This window comes from Glandiceps talaboti, chromosome 2 (genome assembly GCF_964340395.1).
Source record: "Glandiceps talaboti chromosome 2, keGlaTala1.1, whole genome shotgun sequence".
NCBI classification, from domain to species: domain Eukaryota; kingdom Metazoa; phylum Hemichordata; class Enteropneusta; family Spengelidae; genus Glandiceps; species Glandiceps talaboti.
Genome location: NC_135550.1, coordinates 12,553,722 through 12,571,074, shown reverse-complemented (window position 1 = coordinate 12,571,074; position 17,353 = coordinate 12,553,722). Strand labels below are relative to the sequence as shown.

At 35.1% G+C, this 17,353-nt stretch overlaps 1 protein-coding gene across 1 annotated transcript; it reads right to left on the bottom strand.

Moving 5' to 3' along the window:
• Positions 1–1,321: 1,321 nt before the first annotated feature.
• LOC144444362 (solute carrier organic anion transporter family member 2A1-like) lies at positions 1,322–17,305 on the bottom strand. The gene is made up of 14 exons (XM_078133778.1): positions 17,263–17,305; positions 15,811–15,985; positions 14,548–14,981; positions 13,116–13,433; positions 12,301–12,459; positions 11,888–12,068; positions 10,182–10,317; positions 9,693–9,865; positions 8,775–8,836; positions 7,842–8,128; positions 4,013–4,185; positions 3,525–3,586; positions 1,781–1,875; positions 1,322–1,360 (listed from the first exon to the last, which is right to left on the bottom strand). The coding sequence occupies exons 1-14, from the start codon at positions 17,303–17,305 to the stop codon at positions 1,322–1,324; spliced, it is 2,337 nt and encodes a 778-aa protein (XP_077989904.1).
• Between the last annotated feature and the right edge of the window lie 48 nt (positions 17,306–17,353).

Below are 17,353 nucleotides of genomic sequence, written 5' to 3'. Positions count from 1 at the left end.
CAAATTAAGTGTAAATTATACATTAATATGGGCGCATTTATAGACATTATAATGTATTCAATGCTCCAGGACCTATAAAAACTAAAGTATAAACACAGCAAATAATAGTTATTAAATGCATGCCAACATTAGAAGCAGTCACAACCACACTCGCAAAATGATACCGGTGCGTTTGCATGCAATATAAGGAATGTGACAAGGACAAGGGGGGGGGGGGTGCAAAGACATACAATGTAAAGAGCGTTGTGTCAACCTACATCAGACACACCCACTATTGCGTTTGAAGTAGTTATCTTGTTGTCTTTAAATTACTTAATTGTTTACCTCGGTAAGTGGGTAATGTTCCACTTTTGTCAATGCACAGGCGGGTATTTTTTATGCCAGTTGTAATACTAAACAATCCTTACATCGAGATCTACATATTTGTATTTCATATACATTTTGAAAAATAGATCATAGCGGAGGTGGGACTTTTTCTAAATTAAAAATAAAAATAAAATGCTGAATAGTGGAAAAGGTTATGCTGTGCTTTCATTTCGGTAGCTACTTTTCCATTTGGTTTCTAAATACTGTATTTTTCATTGAACATTTGACTGAATCACTAATGTGTTCACGTTCAAGCAATCGCAGCACATTTAAACATGCTCTTTCCAATAGTTACGACGATAGTAAAAAAAAAAGAATAAAGGACCTAACATGTTTTTTTAAAGGATGAACGTTATATAGAATTACTGATTATCATTTCTAATGTCTAGATGGTAATGGACATAATTCAACAAAAATTAAGAAAATATAATATCAAATTATGGAAACAGGAAACATTGTATCCCATATTTCATATGTAGTAATTTAATTTTATAATTATATACACAGATTGTGTTTCTATGCTTTTTTTATATACCTTTCATAAATTTAAAAAGGGCACAGTTTGTACCTTTGTGGGGTTTTAGTAGTTCCTTAAAATGTATTTCGTAATTGAATGTTACTACATTATTCAACTTCAAACCTATCTGGATTCATGTTGAACAACTAGTAGCTAAAACGATGTAATATATAATAGGGTTACATTGTGACATAATTTATTGGTGCCTAAATAAATTTGAAAACTAAGTATCTAAACGTATCAGCCGTTCCAGTTTGTATTGTGTGTACTAGAGTTTAAGTTGACTTCAGTTGATATATCATTTAAAGACTGTCATATTTTAAAGTCACTTATTTAACAAATCATGAGCACATCGCATGCATCATCGATGTTTTAAAATTTCACCAGCAGCTCGCATTCTCCGTGCCAAGACTTGGGTGTCGACTTTATATCTTCGTCTTATTCAGGTTCATAAGCAGGATTTCCATGGTCAATGTTCTATATATAGCAGGAAAAGAAGAAAATGAATAATTAATACACACTTTAATTGTGGTTGGCAATTCTCAAAGATATCATCACTGTTGAATACTAACAGCGGATTTCAAGCTACAGAGTGACAAACTAAGATAGACAGAACTTGTAACAATCGTTGCAACACATTGATATATAAGCTACTAATGGACAAGATGTAACGGCACTCACAATAGGGTGGCATCTCTGATAGAAAGTTTTCTACAAGTAGCCACACATTCAACCCCATCTTAGTCTTACTATAGTTTCGTTTCGTTTCTACAAAAGTAATTCATATCACTCATCGATCATTGCATATAACTTTACCAAAGCCTCGAAGAATCATACTATCTCATGTCATTCTATATCGTAAATTTTCGTGCCAGATCCTGCATCTATCTCACTGACCTTAATTGCTTTAAGTTGAACACCATTTGCATCTCCCTCCTTTCCGTTCAAAGAGATCGAATCATCAAATTGTTGTTCGAATTGTTTTCTCTCCGCTTTAGTATAAACAATAACAAGGTCATAATACAGAATGCCACACCACTGAAACCAGCACTGACACCCATAAACAAAACCCGATACATGAAATTGTTGTATTGTGCGCATGCTCCATGCACTCCACATTCCTCTTTCCACAGAATACATGACTTGTAGAATCGATTAGCAGGCCCGTTACAAGAGCAGTTGCATAGTAGACTAAAATGAAAATAAATGAAACTAAGTTAAATTACTACATACAGAAAAAAACTTGTTATTCCATTGTATTGTGTCCTCCAAACGACACTTTTAGACTCATAGAGTTGCAATTTCAAACAGTTATCGACACACTTGCTTTATTTTATTTCAGCTGTAGATAATTATTACATTTTTAAAAGAAAATTATAGGCCGGGATCAGAATTTACGGCAGGGGGGGGGGCCTGGGGGGAAATTGAGGGGACATGAGAAAAATTGAAGGTTCAAATAGAGCATGAGAATTCTGATGAAAAGAGGGTGGGGGGGGGGGGCAAATATTTTGCTCATGATTTGAACCAAAGTTAACCTCATCAGGAGCGGTAGTTTGCTGAGGAAATTAAAAGATTTCTCGTGGCTTCACCGTAATTACTTCTACAACGTATATTCAGTGATGAGTTGCATGGCAGCCATGCTCTCTCTCTCGCTCTCTCTCTCTCTCTCTCTCTCTCTCTCTCTCTCTCTCTCTCTCTCTCTCTCTCTCTCTCTCTCTCTCTCTCTCTCTCTCTCTCTCTCTCTCTCTCTCTCTCTCTCTCTCTCTCTCTCCATGCCAAGTGTTGTAAATGAATGTCGACTTTATATCCTCGTCTTATTCGTTCATAAGCAGAAATTTGATAGACGTGTTCCGTTGGGGAATGGCAAGAACTCATTAGGTTCTGATAAATACGCCATGAATATTAATGAGCAATTTACGTAATTAATGGTTTTAGATAATTAGGCTATGTCTAAAGAATACACCCTTCGAATTCAATATAATTTGATACATACATTTGCGATACCACAGTGCAGCTGTCCTGAAAATATTACCGATGTAGCTTTTAGTTTTAATAATACAGTGGCATATTGTCGGTATAGTAGGCTACAAAAAGTTGTTGTTTCTTGTCAGGAAATGTTCTCTAAAGTGGTGTGAGGACGCGATTTTTTAAATTGCTCATGACTAGTTCTGCAGTTGTCTTCCCTGAAGAATATGTGAAGGCAGGAGTGGGGGGGGGGGGGGCAACGAAGAATCTTGGATTCATTGGGGGAGGCATGAACACGAAGGGGGTGGCAAACATTATTTCTCCCCAGGCCCCCCTGCCGTAAATATTTACCTTAATTGATTGATTGATTCATGGATTGATTGATTTTTTGATTAATTAATTGACTGATTGATTGATTGATTGATTGATTGATTGATTGATTGATTGATTGATTGATTGATTGATTGATTGATTGATTGATTGATTGATTGATATCAGATGTGAACGCTAATTGTGTCACTACAAAATTAGGTATCAAAGCTTTCAAATGCTGACATGATGTGACATCTTAGATTTATTGCCATTAATTACTTAAACAAAAAAACATCCCCAAGAAACAAACAGGGGCTAGAATTGTTATTTTTGCCTTACTACCCCTTGGCATGTTTATACTTACAAGCTTCAGAAATGGCTGTTTTCATACCAATAGCAAACGATTTCTGGAGTGGATCAACAGACCTAAAACAATGTCAACAAAACTACAGACAGTGACGTGCATTTATGTGTATTAATAACTGTCATTACTATTATTTGTCAGATGTCGTCAAGGTAAATGTAACTTACTATGACGCTTCCATCATATCGGCACGTTTATAAAACCCAAAGAAAAATGTTACTTAGAATTCGTCTCATTTTACCTTCTATAACGGATGGCTATAATGTAAGCATGAAAAATCTGTCTGTCTGTCTGTCTGTCAGTCTGTCTGTCTCTCTGTACATGTATGTCTGCCCAATCGTTTTCTCAAAAACGAAGCGCTCAATTCAAATAAAATAAGGTGCACATGTTCTTTAGGGTAATGGCTAGAACTAATTATGTTTTGATATATATATCATAAATATTGATTACAGCATTAGCATAATTAATGGTGTTCACTTTTCTTTTACCTCATGGTTATAAAATGTGTGGGTAAACTCATAGAGCCATTACCGATAGCGAAGAGACCCAGAATCACAAGGAATGCGATGAAGTATTTGCATGTTGGAAAGGCACAGAGTCCCCCATAGCCAAAGGAAGAGTCACCATTCTCGGTGTTGATACAGTGACATTCAGTGAAATTCTGAAACAAATACACATCTTTACGTCAAATGCTATCATGAATTATTCTGGGCTAGAATAACACCTATTTAAACACTCCGAACAAGATGTGAATTCTTCTGATATAATTCCTTACCCATAATCATGTTTCCCATACTGGCTGTGAATCCTAGATCCTTCTGAAAGTATTTCGGCATAAACATTCCAAAACCAACGGGACTTCTTATTGTAGAAGCTAACACAGTCAACAGGAAACATGGATTTTTTAGCATAGCTAAAACCGATTGTAGAAAACCTGAGAAGAGAGAGAATTAACGATATATTTCTCTGGAATAGGTTTGCAACTTTCTTAGTTCTAAAGTGGGTATATGTCTAATTATGTATTCGACCAATCGGGTTATATACCTAGGGATTTCATGTCAATACAGCATGCTCAATACACTGGTTAAGGTTGAGGCCATTTTGCTTGTCATATATACCTTGTTCACGTAACACTGTTGTTGCAAGTTATGTACATTTTGGTTTGTTTAAAAAACTAATGTTGATGGAGTGTCATTCTGGAACTACATAGTACATAAACATAAACATAAACAAACAATTTTCCATTCGCAACACACCGGAAATAAAATGTTATACCTGTAATGGTAAAAATGTGATTTCCCTGTTCTCTTCTTCCTAAGTCAGACTTAAGTTTCTCATCTCCCCTTTAAATGTGCTATATTATTAGGCTACAAAACGAGTCTAACGTCAGAATATGCACCATTAATGTAAATTTGGAAACTGTACAAAAATATACAAAACTACATTCATTCCCTGCACTGTTACAGCGTGTATATAGATATTTTACCCATTGTAAGTTTACTGACGTCATCGTTGACATCTTATTGAACAGACGTGAAGGATACCAAGAATAATAAATATTCAGATTCAGTGGCTAATCGATAAAACCTCTTTATTTTCACTCAAAACTACAAATTTAATATCCAATTAATGTAACATTTCATTCCAAATGTCTACATATAATACATATGTAATGTTTTGCACTTAGAATATGATCATAGACATTGTTGTCACGAACCATGCATTTCTAACCCACATATTTCAATGGGGCCGTGCTCTTTCTGTTTCAATTGGTTTATACCATTAGTACTATCATACTAAAATGTAACTGGTATTTGTCATACATTACTCTTGTTTTGAAAATGCATAAATATTAAGTTTGATCAACTGTGCAATACTAATGGGTGATTGAAATACAGTTGTCAATTTACTGTTCTCTGTTCACTCTGTTGTTGAGTTTGTGTAGTTCTTTTACCCACAGGGACTCACGTAGTTGCTAGGTTTATTCGTGTGTATATTTTTATTTTCAATTCCTTTGATTCGCTAGTTTATGATTGCGTGCAATGGTCAATCAGAGTGAATACTGTGGTACTGTTTCACTTGGTTTTATTTCTTTTCTATATGGGGTTTGGCATTCTGTTCTATAGTTGCTGTCTGTACCGATACACTATAATAGCAAAAATAAATCACCCTTGGGACTGGATGTCATCATGTGATCTAGAACGGACTGGCAAACAAGCCTGTGTCAACATAACTCGCGAGGGTATAGAGAATTGTGACATGTTTATGTTGGAAAGTTGACACTTATTGAGGTATGCCTAGATACTATGACTTCTGAGATAGGCTAATGTTGTGATTGTTGCTAGTTAATAATATGATTCCTTTTACTTTATTTCATTCTACATCTAGAATATTAGCTTTTAATACTATCAAAGATTAATTCAATGAATGCATACAAATCAGCACAAATAAAAAACAAACAGACACATAGACAGATAGCTATAAGAAAACTTGTTTGTCTCTCGAAAGAGATATTACGGTGAAGTGATTCGACGCATTAAATACATGATATTGAAAAACAGGGGGGAAATAATTGTGACAGTAAAACTCTGCTTACCTTTGGTATCGCTTTCATCCCCTCCTTTTCTGATACTATCCATATTAGTTGCCATAGATGAACACAAACGCCAAATTTGTCGCGGAACGTATGTGTATGTACCTATACTAATATAATGTTTAACGACGCTCTCAGATGAAATAAAAATTTCCATATCAAATGAATGTCTATATACTCTCTATCGGCCCCCTTGGATCGATTGTTATAACAATAACAATGAAATAAATAATTACATAAAATGACATGAATGCATATATTGACACAAAGTAACTAGACGTTTTGACAACGCCTCCTGGTAACAGTTGCAAGAGACAATCATTCTGACTGACCAGACATACTCACAGAGACAGCGTTCAGGGTCACAAGAGAGAGAGAGAGAGAGAGAGAGAGAGAGAGAGAGAGAGAGAGAGAGAGAGAGAGAGAGAGAGAGAGAGAGAGAGAGAGAGAGAGAGAGAGAGAGAGAGAGAGAGAGAGAGAGAGAGATGAACAGGAACAGGTTTTATCAGTCTGGTATGCTTCTTGCACAAACCATACATTTTTGCTTTTTATTCCACAAGCGATAGCCCTTTTGAAATTACAACAGGTAGAATAGAGCTTAACAGAAATGTAACAAATTGATGTTAAGACAGAATTAGTGGTGTTAATTTAATGTAAAGCACTTTGTCTCCAAAAGTCATACATTAACTTCTGCATCTCTGACCGCTGAGAGTACTGAATATTATTTGAATTATGAATGAAGCTATGTAAAATAGCAAGCTGAATTCCTAAATGGCCTATAAAAACTCACAATTAAAATTCACACAAACTAATACTAAATAGCTAGTACTTACACCTAGTTTTAAATAAAATGTACAATTAGTGTGTAGTGTATACATTTCGAAAAAAAGCAATCTTCCAAGACAAGAACGAAATAGTAAACCTGACTGACTGGTATGCCGAAACGGAGCCTCATTTACATGTTGTTCCTCTTAATAATACAACTAATAAATGACATCATAAGGCTTTGCTAAAGACACATATCACTGACGCGCAAATTTACTAAATACAAATGCAGCCAGCATGCATTACACTCTAATTCGGTATGCTACGTATCCGGGACAACACACGTTCCAAATCAATATGGACTTTCAATCTTCTTATTCAGGTACATAAGCAGGGTTTCCTTGATCACAGTTCTACACAAAGAACAAAACAACTTATCAATATATATTAGCACTCCATTAGACAGTGGTATATATCATCAACTTAATAATTGTACACCTGTCTCCACAACTAATAAAACAAAAACATCGATATCTCTTTACTATGTTTAGACTGAATGAAATGTTATGTTTCGAATGACATTTTTCAGTTGTTGTTAGTATGAATTACTAAATCAGTACTAAACTGTACTTAAAGAAAGCGATATGACTCCATACTCTAACAAGGGAACCATTCAATATCAATATCGAATGTCATTGTACTATATATATGATGTACATATGTGAGCCAAATTTCGGTGGATTTGGAAGAGGATGGATGGTAGCCAATGTAGACACAGTCATCGCGAACTAGTCATCACCCACCTTGCATGCCAGGCTTATGATTACGCGCTCAACTCGCACTTATAGAATAAATGAAGTGAGTGTCCTTGTTTGTATAACTTGTATTTTCTTGCCAAATTCTTTATAAGGTACTTTACACAAGAAACTAAGGTACATTGCATGAGACATTAAACTCACCTTGATTGCTTTAAGTTGCACACCATTTGCATCGTCCTCCTTTCCCTTCAAATAGTTTGAATCATCAATGTTGTTTGACGTATTTTCTCTCCTCTTTAGTATAAACAATAACAAGGCCATAATACAGAATGCCACACCACTGAAACCAACACTGACACCCATAAACAACACCCGATACATGAAATTGTCGTATTGTGCGCATGCTCCTTGCACTCCACATTCCTCTCTCCACAGGATACATGTAGAATCGATTAGCAGGCCCGTTATGAGAGGAGTTACTAAGGTGACTAAAATAAAAAGAAAGGAGATTTATATTTTATACATAATAATATACTATGTGGTTAAAAGTTTCTATATTCCATTGTATTGTGTCCTCCCAACTACATTTTAGCCTACAGTTATAATTTGAAAGTTATCTATATGTTACGTTACTTTATCATACCATTTTGTTTCATTTGCAGATTTCATTTTTAAAAGTACGGTATATATATTAAGTAACATGATAAGCATAATTGTTACATTTTGTTTTATCAATTTCTTTCAATCTTGGTGCATATTCCAAATCGGATGCATGGAAATGGTTTAATTTACATTTGTTGGAAAGAGATTGTTTGTTGCAATTGGTTGGGTGGTTGGTTGGTTGGTTGGTTGGTTGGTTGATTATTTCAATGATCACTCGGCTGGTCGGCAGATTGGTTGATAGATAGATAGATAGATAGATAGATAGATAGATAGATAGATAGATAGATAGATAGATAGATTATATAAACACTATTTGTGTCTCTGCAAATTACGTATTGAAAATTTCAAATGATGACAACTTAGATTCATTTTCAATATTTACTGAACCGAAGAAGTATCGGCAAGGTGCAAAAGTGTACAGTAACTGTTACCTTTGCCTTACAAACTCGTGACAGGTTATGGTATACTTACAAAGTTCAAAAATGACACTCCTCATACCCATGGCAAACGATTTCAGGTGTGGATCAACAGACCTAAAACAATGTCAAGAAAACTACAGACAGTGACACGGATTTATATATCTCAATAGCTGTCTTTACTATTATTTGCCAGTGGTCGTCAAAGTAAATGTAAACAAAGTGTATGATATTATGGTTCACTTCGATGGGAATGTGTATACAACAAGTCTCGTTTTTGATGATAGAGCTAAATTTCCATATCATCGTTAGTGAATATTTGACGTGTTTGTACATTTTTAACAGCTGATATTTCAATTAAAAGCATATATGGTTGAAATTGAAACATTTCAAAGTCAAGCACGTGACTGACAGTGTACATTATACTGCCGCCTATCATTTATTGATCAGAACAATACACAGGTACACTTATTGTTCAAAAGTTAATGTCTGTGAAGTGTTATTTTCAGGAATGATACTCATGTTAGATGTAGACATTGACATTCGAACAGCCATAATTTTACTGTTAGATGATATTCAAGAATATATCTATTTATTTGGTCAAGAAAATGCAACTGACATGTTAAGCGGACTTGTTACTACGAGTCAAAGACGAGACCATGGTTTTGCCAAATCCCTGATGAAAGTTAAATCAGAACGATCAAGTTATACAAATACAAGCGTAACTCAAAGAAATGAAAAGGGGCAACACACACGATTTTGAGCATTTTGACTTGAACTCCACCGAACCAATGGCATGGACGTACGATTTCGTCACGTGAGACAATGCCCATGAAATAAAGCCAACCCTTTCTGCTCGACAACATATATAACTTGGCTACTCATGGTGTAATGAAAGTTAATACTTCTGCAATGTATCATTCAGAGGGGATTTGTCACAGTATTACATTTTAGACATTATGATTTATTTTACCTCATGGTTATAATCGTTGTGGGTAAACTCATAGAGCTATTACCGATAGCGAAGAAACCCAGAATAATTAGGAATGCGGTGAAGTACTTGCATGTTGGAAAGGCACAGAGTCCCCCATAAGCAACGGAAGAGTCACCATTCTCGGTGTTGATACAGTGACAGTCAGTGAAATTCTGAAACAAATACAGATGTTTACGCCAATTGCTGTCATCAAGCATTTTAAAATCTCTAATTACAGGTTGTAAAGTAATCGACGGATAGAAGGGACAAACTTTTAACAGCCAAAGGAAGTTTATCAAAATATTTAGCTTGAGTCATTGGATATTGTTGGATGATTTCTTGCTTTTAATAAATTAGGTTATTTTTATAAGTTTGGTACAATGTCATTTTAAATATGAGAATATTCAAAGCCCTTAGAGTGTACAATACATGACTGTACTGTACAATAATCTAATTTCATACTAACATATTGTGTTAAAGTATGTATACCTTATCACTGACTGCAGTTTCGCATCCAGCGTAACAAGGTGAGTAGTAATTCAATCCATCAGATCCACAGACTGGTTGGTAATGTTCTAGTGAACAGTCACAGTCTGTACACTGTAGATCCATTGTTTGTCCTGACCTGTGTGGATGAAGATTAGCCGTTATAAAAAAACAGAAGTTACAATTCTAAATATATACTTAATGAGAACAATTGACATCCACTTATACATCACTATGCCACATTGTGTTAACACGATAGGGATGACAAATGTTATCACAGAACAGACTGATGGTGGACGCTGTACATGTGCCACTACTACTCTGTGAATGAAAATTATTATCCTACAGTTTGACACTAAAATGGCCTTGATTTTTTACCAATGCCTCCTGCTCCCCGCAACCCTGTGGTTTACCCGTTTTGATGTTTGGGGGAAAATATACATGGTCTAATGTGTATACCATTTACTGTTTTGTACACCGTAAACAACTGATAGTCATGGTACGGGTCCGAGCTCATTTAGTGGATTTAACAGGACACTTTTGGAGTAACCACCTGTTATTTTATCCGAGGTGAAGCCAGTTAGGAGAAAATGACTGATGGCTACCCAAATTGCCTGTTAAATCCATTAAGTGGGCGAGGACCTGTACTATAACGAAGTTGTGTGCCAATTCGGTGAGTTGTTGCAATTACTAATCATCATATACAGTAACAAATTCAATAACAAAATCCAGAAAGAAGTCCAGTGTTAAATCCATTAACTTGGCAAGTATACACAGGGCTATGGTCCAAAGGCGAAGTTATATACGTTTCTCCCCTTTGAGAATATCAGCAATTTCTCCTGCAGCTGTATTATGTAACTGCTGTGCACTTGCAAGTTATCATGTTAATTAACATTCTATATAAAGCTCATCTCAATGCAAATAGTGCAGTGATTAGTGGCGAAATCAATAGGTAAATGCAGGATAAAAAATTGAAGTGCTTCACTTTGGGGCTAGGAGGTTTGAGCCATTTTAGTTCCCATCATGCAAAAATGGTTTTACTTTTGATGGATCTGTTTTGTACCCCTAAATACAAATATTTATAAAAATGTTGTCAAATTGAGAGAAATGGAAGAATTTTCCCTGAATGCATGGCACTCAAATACAGTAAAGTGTCAATAAAAGAGTTATTTTGTCGTCACTACTTAAGGGGGTTGATTTGAAATTGATTGTGCGGTCTCAAACAATTTCAATTTTGGCCAACCTAGTTAGAAGGGGGGCTGAAGCCTAAGTAAAGAATTTAGTTTTTGACATTAAACTAGTAATTTCGCCCCCCTCTGTGCATGTCTTTGGATATAAACGTGCATAGTGGTGTTCAAAACCCAGTCAAGATATAGATGATTTGTTTATACGCACAGTTAACTGCGCAACAGGACTGGTGCACATGTGTAATTGAACGAACTCTTAGGCCTTGCAGCACATGTGTTTACCTTACAAGTTGTAAAATAGTTAACAACACTGGGGACAGTTTCATTGATGATTAACAAGTTTGAAGACAGATTCACGCTGTGACAGGTGTCCAGCTAATTGAAATTGAGAGTACAGTTGAAACAATGGGATAGGACGTAGAGAAGTACAACTAGATTTAACAGTGAAGTTTTTATTAGAAGTATGGTACAACGTAACGATGTCAGAAGACTTGCAGTTAAAAATGTGGTAAATTCACTGACTTAGTTCCTTCAAAGTAGGGTCCTTCACAGGGTAAAGCTATGACAAGAGCATTGGTTATTATAATAACAGCAATAATCATCAAAACCAATTTGGCTAGTCCAAGCATTCCAAGTTTCAGCTTCTTAATCATAATACCAATCAGTACTCCAGTCGGAAAGTTTGGAAATAACCACAGGAATCCTGGAATGGAATATAGATAAGCATGTATGTATGTATCCATATATATTTCTTTCAGAAAATTAACGAGAGGGCAGATGTGTAGGATGTATCCAAGAAGCTATTGCAAAGTAAAAGTGTTCATTTGTGTCCATTTGTTTCAAATATCAATATGAATTATTCAAGGCCAGTTTGTTTTTGACATCATTTTTAAAATTCCTAACAAACCGTTAATTCTCAAGGTATAATTCCTTACCCATAATCATGTTTCCCATACTTGCTGTGAATCCTAGGTCTTTCTGAAAGTATTTCGGCATGAACAATACAAAACCAACAGGAATATTTATCGTATAAGCTAACACAGTCAACAGGAAACATGGATTTTTTAGCATGGCTAATACCGATCGTAGAAGACCTGAAAAGAGAGACCATTAATGATATATTTCTCTGGAATACGTTTGCAAGTTTCTTGGGGCTTGAAATTGGCCATATTTGTCTACAAGTAGTTGTTGTTTTGTTTATTGTTTACTCTCTTTCATTACAAAAAATTGCTTTTTGTTTCAAATTGTTTACTGTTTTGCGCTTTAAAACTATCTTTTCCCACAAGGTGCCATGTAATAAGTGATGATTTGACATCTGGTGATTTTTTCCTAAAACAATTTTAACTTGTTCTCTTGGTTTTAATAACCCAGCTTTACTATACTATGACTACCTTAAGCTTATACTTTATTTACGAGAGCCCTTAACCTTTGACCCTTCCTCGTCCCCACTCACCATGCCCACACTCGTTATTCTAAAATCTTTTGCATATAAAGAAAGATTTGAATAATAGGCTTCTTATTTGAACTAGCTTATATACATTTAATTATCACCTTTTCCAGCTATTTGATCGCTGAACATATCACATAGTTTGAGAATGTGCCGTTTTGCTAGCCATATTTTGATGACGTGCCATTGTTGGCGTACTATTTTGATTTAATTGTTTTAGTGTCATTCTCGAACAACTAAGTACATAAACATAAACAAAAAAATAATCATTCGTAACACATCAAAATCAATTAAATATTTTACCTTTAATGGTAAAAATGTGATTTCCCTGTTCTCTTCTTCTTTCGGACTTAAGTTTCTCCTCTCCCTTTTCGGCATTATCTGTATCCCTGTGTGTCAGATACTTAGGGAAAAATACAAGTGGACATGCCAAAATAACCAATATTGGTATGCATATAGCTATCGGCAGCCACCAGGCACCAACCCACCTAGGGTCGGAATCATCTATGTTAATATCTGACATATCCACACGATTGAAGTCGACGTATAATGTGAGAGTGGCTGGAGAGATCACGCCAAAACCTAGTGGGAAACCTAATCCGACAGCACTTTCCATCAATCCTGAGGATTTGAAGAACAGCATTAAAGTGGCAACTGGGTGAGGACTTGATATTCATTTAGGATTATAAATAATAAAATCAACTTTGTTGTCTTCTCCTACTTAAAAAAACAGTGACATAACATACACTGTTTGGGCGTGACACTTTGGTTACTTCTTAGCAGATCATTTCCTTGCGTACAATAAGACACATATTACAATATTTACACATATTGTACTTTTTGGCAATTATTGAGTTGCAAACAAATAAGTGGTCCATGTTTATATTTACAATGGTTTATCAAGTTGAAAAGGGTTATTTTATTGATTAAAAATATACCATTTTGTTATCAAAATGACCAATTAAGAACAACAATAGAGTAGTGTGACCCTGTGCATAATCAGTATATTTACCTATAGTATGAACTATATGACTTAAATCAATTGACAGAGGCATGTACAGCCGGTTTCACGTTAGTGTTCACTGACTCAGTTTGATCCAACCACGTAGAAACCAAGAAACTGTACATTCTACTCTTTAAGAAAGCAAAATTTAATGAATGAATGAATGAATGAATGAATGAATGAATGAATGAATGAATGAACGAATGAATGAATGCATGAATGAACGAATGAACGAACGAACGAACAAATGAATGAATGAATGAATGAATGAATGAATGAATGAATGAATGCAGTTTCTTGCACATATCTTGTCTAAATAAAATGAACTAATGTGCCACATTGATACACCAATACGGACATTAAAACATTTGCCATGCGTGTCTGCATCTAGTTGCAATAGTTTAAATGACTTACTTCATTTAGACAAAATGTAGCAGGAACCTATGATCGCGCTATCTCAAAGTGTCGAATGTGCAGTTTAATAATGGTTTCTGTGTGGTTATATCAAACAGAGCCAGAAAACACTAACTTTAAACGGACTGTATGTAGATTGGTGTAATGAAGGTAGGTAAGTGGGTCTCCGTACAAGTCTGACTAAATACAAACAAACCTGGCCCGACAATATGACGTGTCATCAAAATTCAAAAACATAATTAAATGAGTCGCTGCTTTTTACCTAACATGCAATGCTTTGCATTTAATGGGTGACCGCTACCTCACATGTCAACTTACCCAAATATATTGCAGCACTTTTCCCGGAGAAGTCATCAACATAGGAAAAGCTGGCCGGGAATATAAAACTCTGTGCGATACCACCAAGTACCTTACCAGTTACAAATAAACGGTACGCTATTGCATTATCTTCTGATTGTGCGATTTCATCGTTACTACAATCTGGTGTTGATATATTTGAATTACATAGGCCACGAGATTGACTGCCGGCTGCGGATGAAAAGTTTCCAACTTTGTCAAACTCGTATGGTTGTGATAAAATGTATGGCAGGATTAGGAAAATGTTTGATGCGGCGAACAGAATGAAGCCAAAACATATCCAGCGTGGACGATGGTTCGAGGGTTTACCGATGAAAAAACTTATGAACGGAATAGTACACAGCGTAGCCAGGTTTTCGGCTGATATAATTAATCCTTGCTGGGTTGCTGTAAGGCTGCAAATGTAAAATTAGATTATACTTCAAACAAGTCTTCTTATTTAAAAAACAAACAAACAAAGAATTCCCTTCAAATGTGGCTACGATTCAGCTACATTTGCACATTTCCAAACACAGTTAAGCATATATACAATATAACATGTCACCTATGTAACACGTTTGAATGAAATTGGATATAACATGTCAGAAAAATGAATTATTACATAAATATATGGTAAACTAAACCGCAACAGTCATACGTACATAGCAGTCATTGGAATACGAAGTTGGTTTCAAATGTATGTATGTATGTATGTATGTAATATACTATGTATGCATGTATGTATGTATGTATGTATGTATGTATGTATGTATGTATGTATGTGTACACGAGTGTCTGATGATCGCAATATGCGTGAAACTCCGAGTTACACCCAAGAAAGAGTTCCAGTACTACCAAAACCATTACGCTCTGCCACTGCGGTATAGAGCACTGTCTTAGCAGATTGATACTCACCGAGTTATATATATATATATATATATATATATATATATATATATATATATATATATATATATATATATATATATATATATATATATATATATATATATATATATATACATATGTATGTATGTATGTATGTATGTATGTACGTACGTACATGTGCGTACGTACGTACGTACGTGTGTGTGTATGTATGTATGTGTGTGTATGTATGTATGTATGTATGAATGTATGTATGTGTGTATGTCCATTTATTTGATACCGCAGACAAGGAATCAATATCTTTGTCTGTGGTGTTACGATTGTTCTATCTCAGGAGGAGGAAAATTATAATGTCACCTGTATCTCTTTTCAACAGTTGTCAAAACTGAGAACGAAGTGCTGCCGCAGATGTAATAGACAAGTCTCAAACTGAATATTAATGCCACAAATATTCTTATGTCATTGATGACCCATCGGCTGTTATCATTTTCATACTGCTTCTTGGTCGAATGTGCTTCGTTCTCACAATTTTCTATGAGGAAAGAGAAAGAGAAAGTTGACTTTGCAGCGCCAATACTTGCATTTATATTATACCCAGTATATCCAGTACATATTAATGTAAATTTGGAAACTGTTCAAAAATATACAAAACTGCATTCATTCCCTGCACTGTTACAGCGTGTGTATAGATTTTACCTTCTGTAAGTTTACTGACGTCATTGTTGACATCATATTATAGAGACGTGAAGGATACCAAGTATAATAAATATTCAGATTCAGTGGCTAATCGATAAATTCTCTTTAATATTTCCAGTCAAAACTACACATTTAATATCAAATTAATGTAACATTTCATGGCAAATGTCTACATATAATACATATATATTGTTTTGCACTTTTATAGAATATGATTATAGATATTGTTGTCACGAACCAAGCATTTCTAACCCAAATATTTCAATGGGGCCGCGCCCTTTCTGTTTCAGTTGGTTACCAGTAGTACTATCATACTAAAATCTAACTGGTATCATACATTACTCTTGTCTTGAAAATGCATAAATATTAAGTTTGACCAACTGTGCAATACTAATGGGTGATTGAAATACAGTTGTCAATTTACTGTTCTCTGTTCACCCCGTTGTTGAGTTTGTGTAGTTCTTTTTAACCACAGGGACTCACGTAGTTGCTAGGTTTATTCGTGTGTATATTTTTATTTTCAATTCCTTTGATTCGCTAGTTTATGATTGCGTGCAATGGTCAATCAGAGTGAATACTGTGGTACTGTTTCACTTGGTTTTATTTCTTTTCTATATGGGGTTTGGCATTCTGTTCTATAGTTGCTGTCTGTACTGATTCACTATAATAGCAAAAATAAATCACCCTTGGGACTGGATGTCATCATGTGATCTAGAACGGACTGGCAAACAAACCTGTGTCAACATAACTCGCCAGGGTATAGAGAATTGTGACATTTTTATGTTGGAAAGTTGACACTTATTGAGGTATGCCTAGTTACTATGACTTCTGAGATATGCTAATGCTGTGATTGATGCTAGTTAATAATATGATTCCTTTTACTTTATTTCATTCTACATCTAGAATATTAGCTTTTAATACTATCAAAGATATATTCAATGAATGCATACAAATCAGCACAAATAAGAAACAAACAGACAGACAGATAGCAGATACCTATAAGAAAACTTTTTTGTCTCTCGAAAGAAATATTACGGTGAAGTGATTCGATGCATTAAATACATGATATTGAAAGACAGGGGGAAATAATTGTGACAGTAAAACTCTGCTTACCTTTGGTATCGCTTTCATCCTCTCCTTTTCTGATACTATCCATATTAGTTGCCATAGATGAACACAAACGCCAAATTTGTCGCGGAACGTA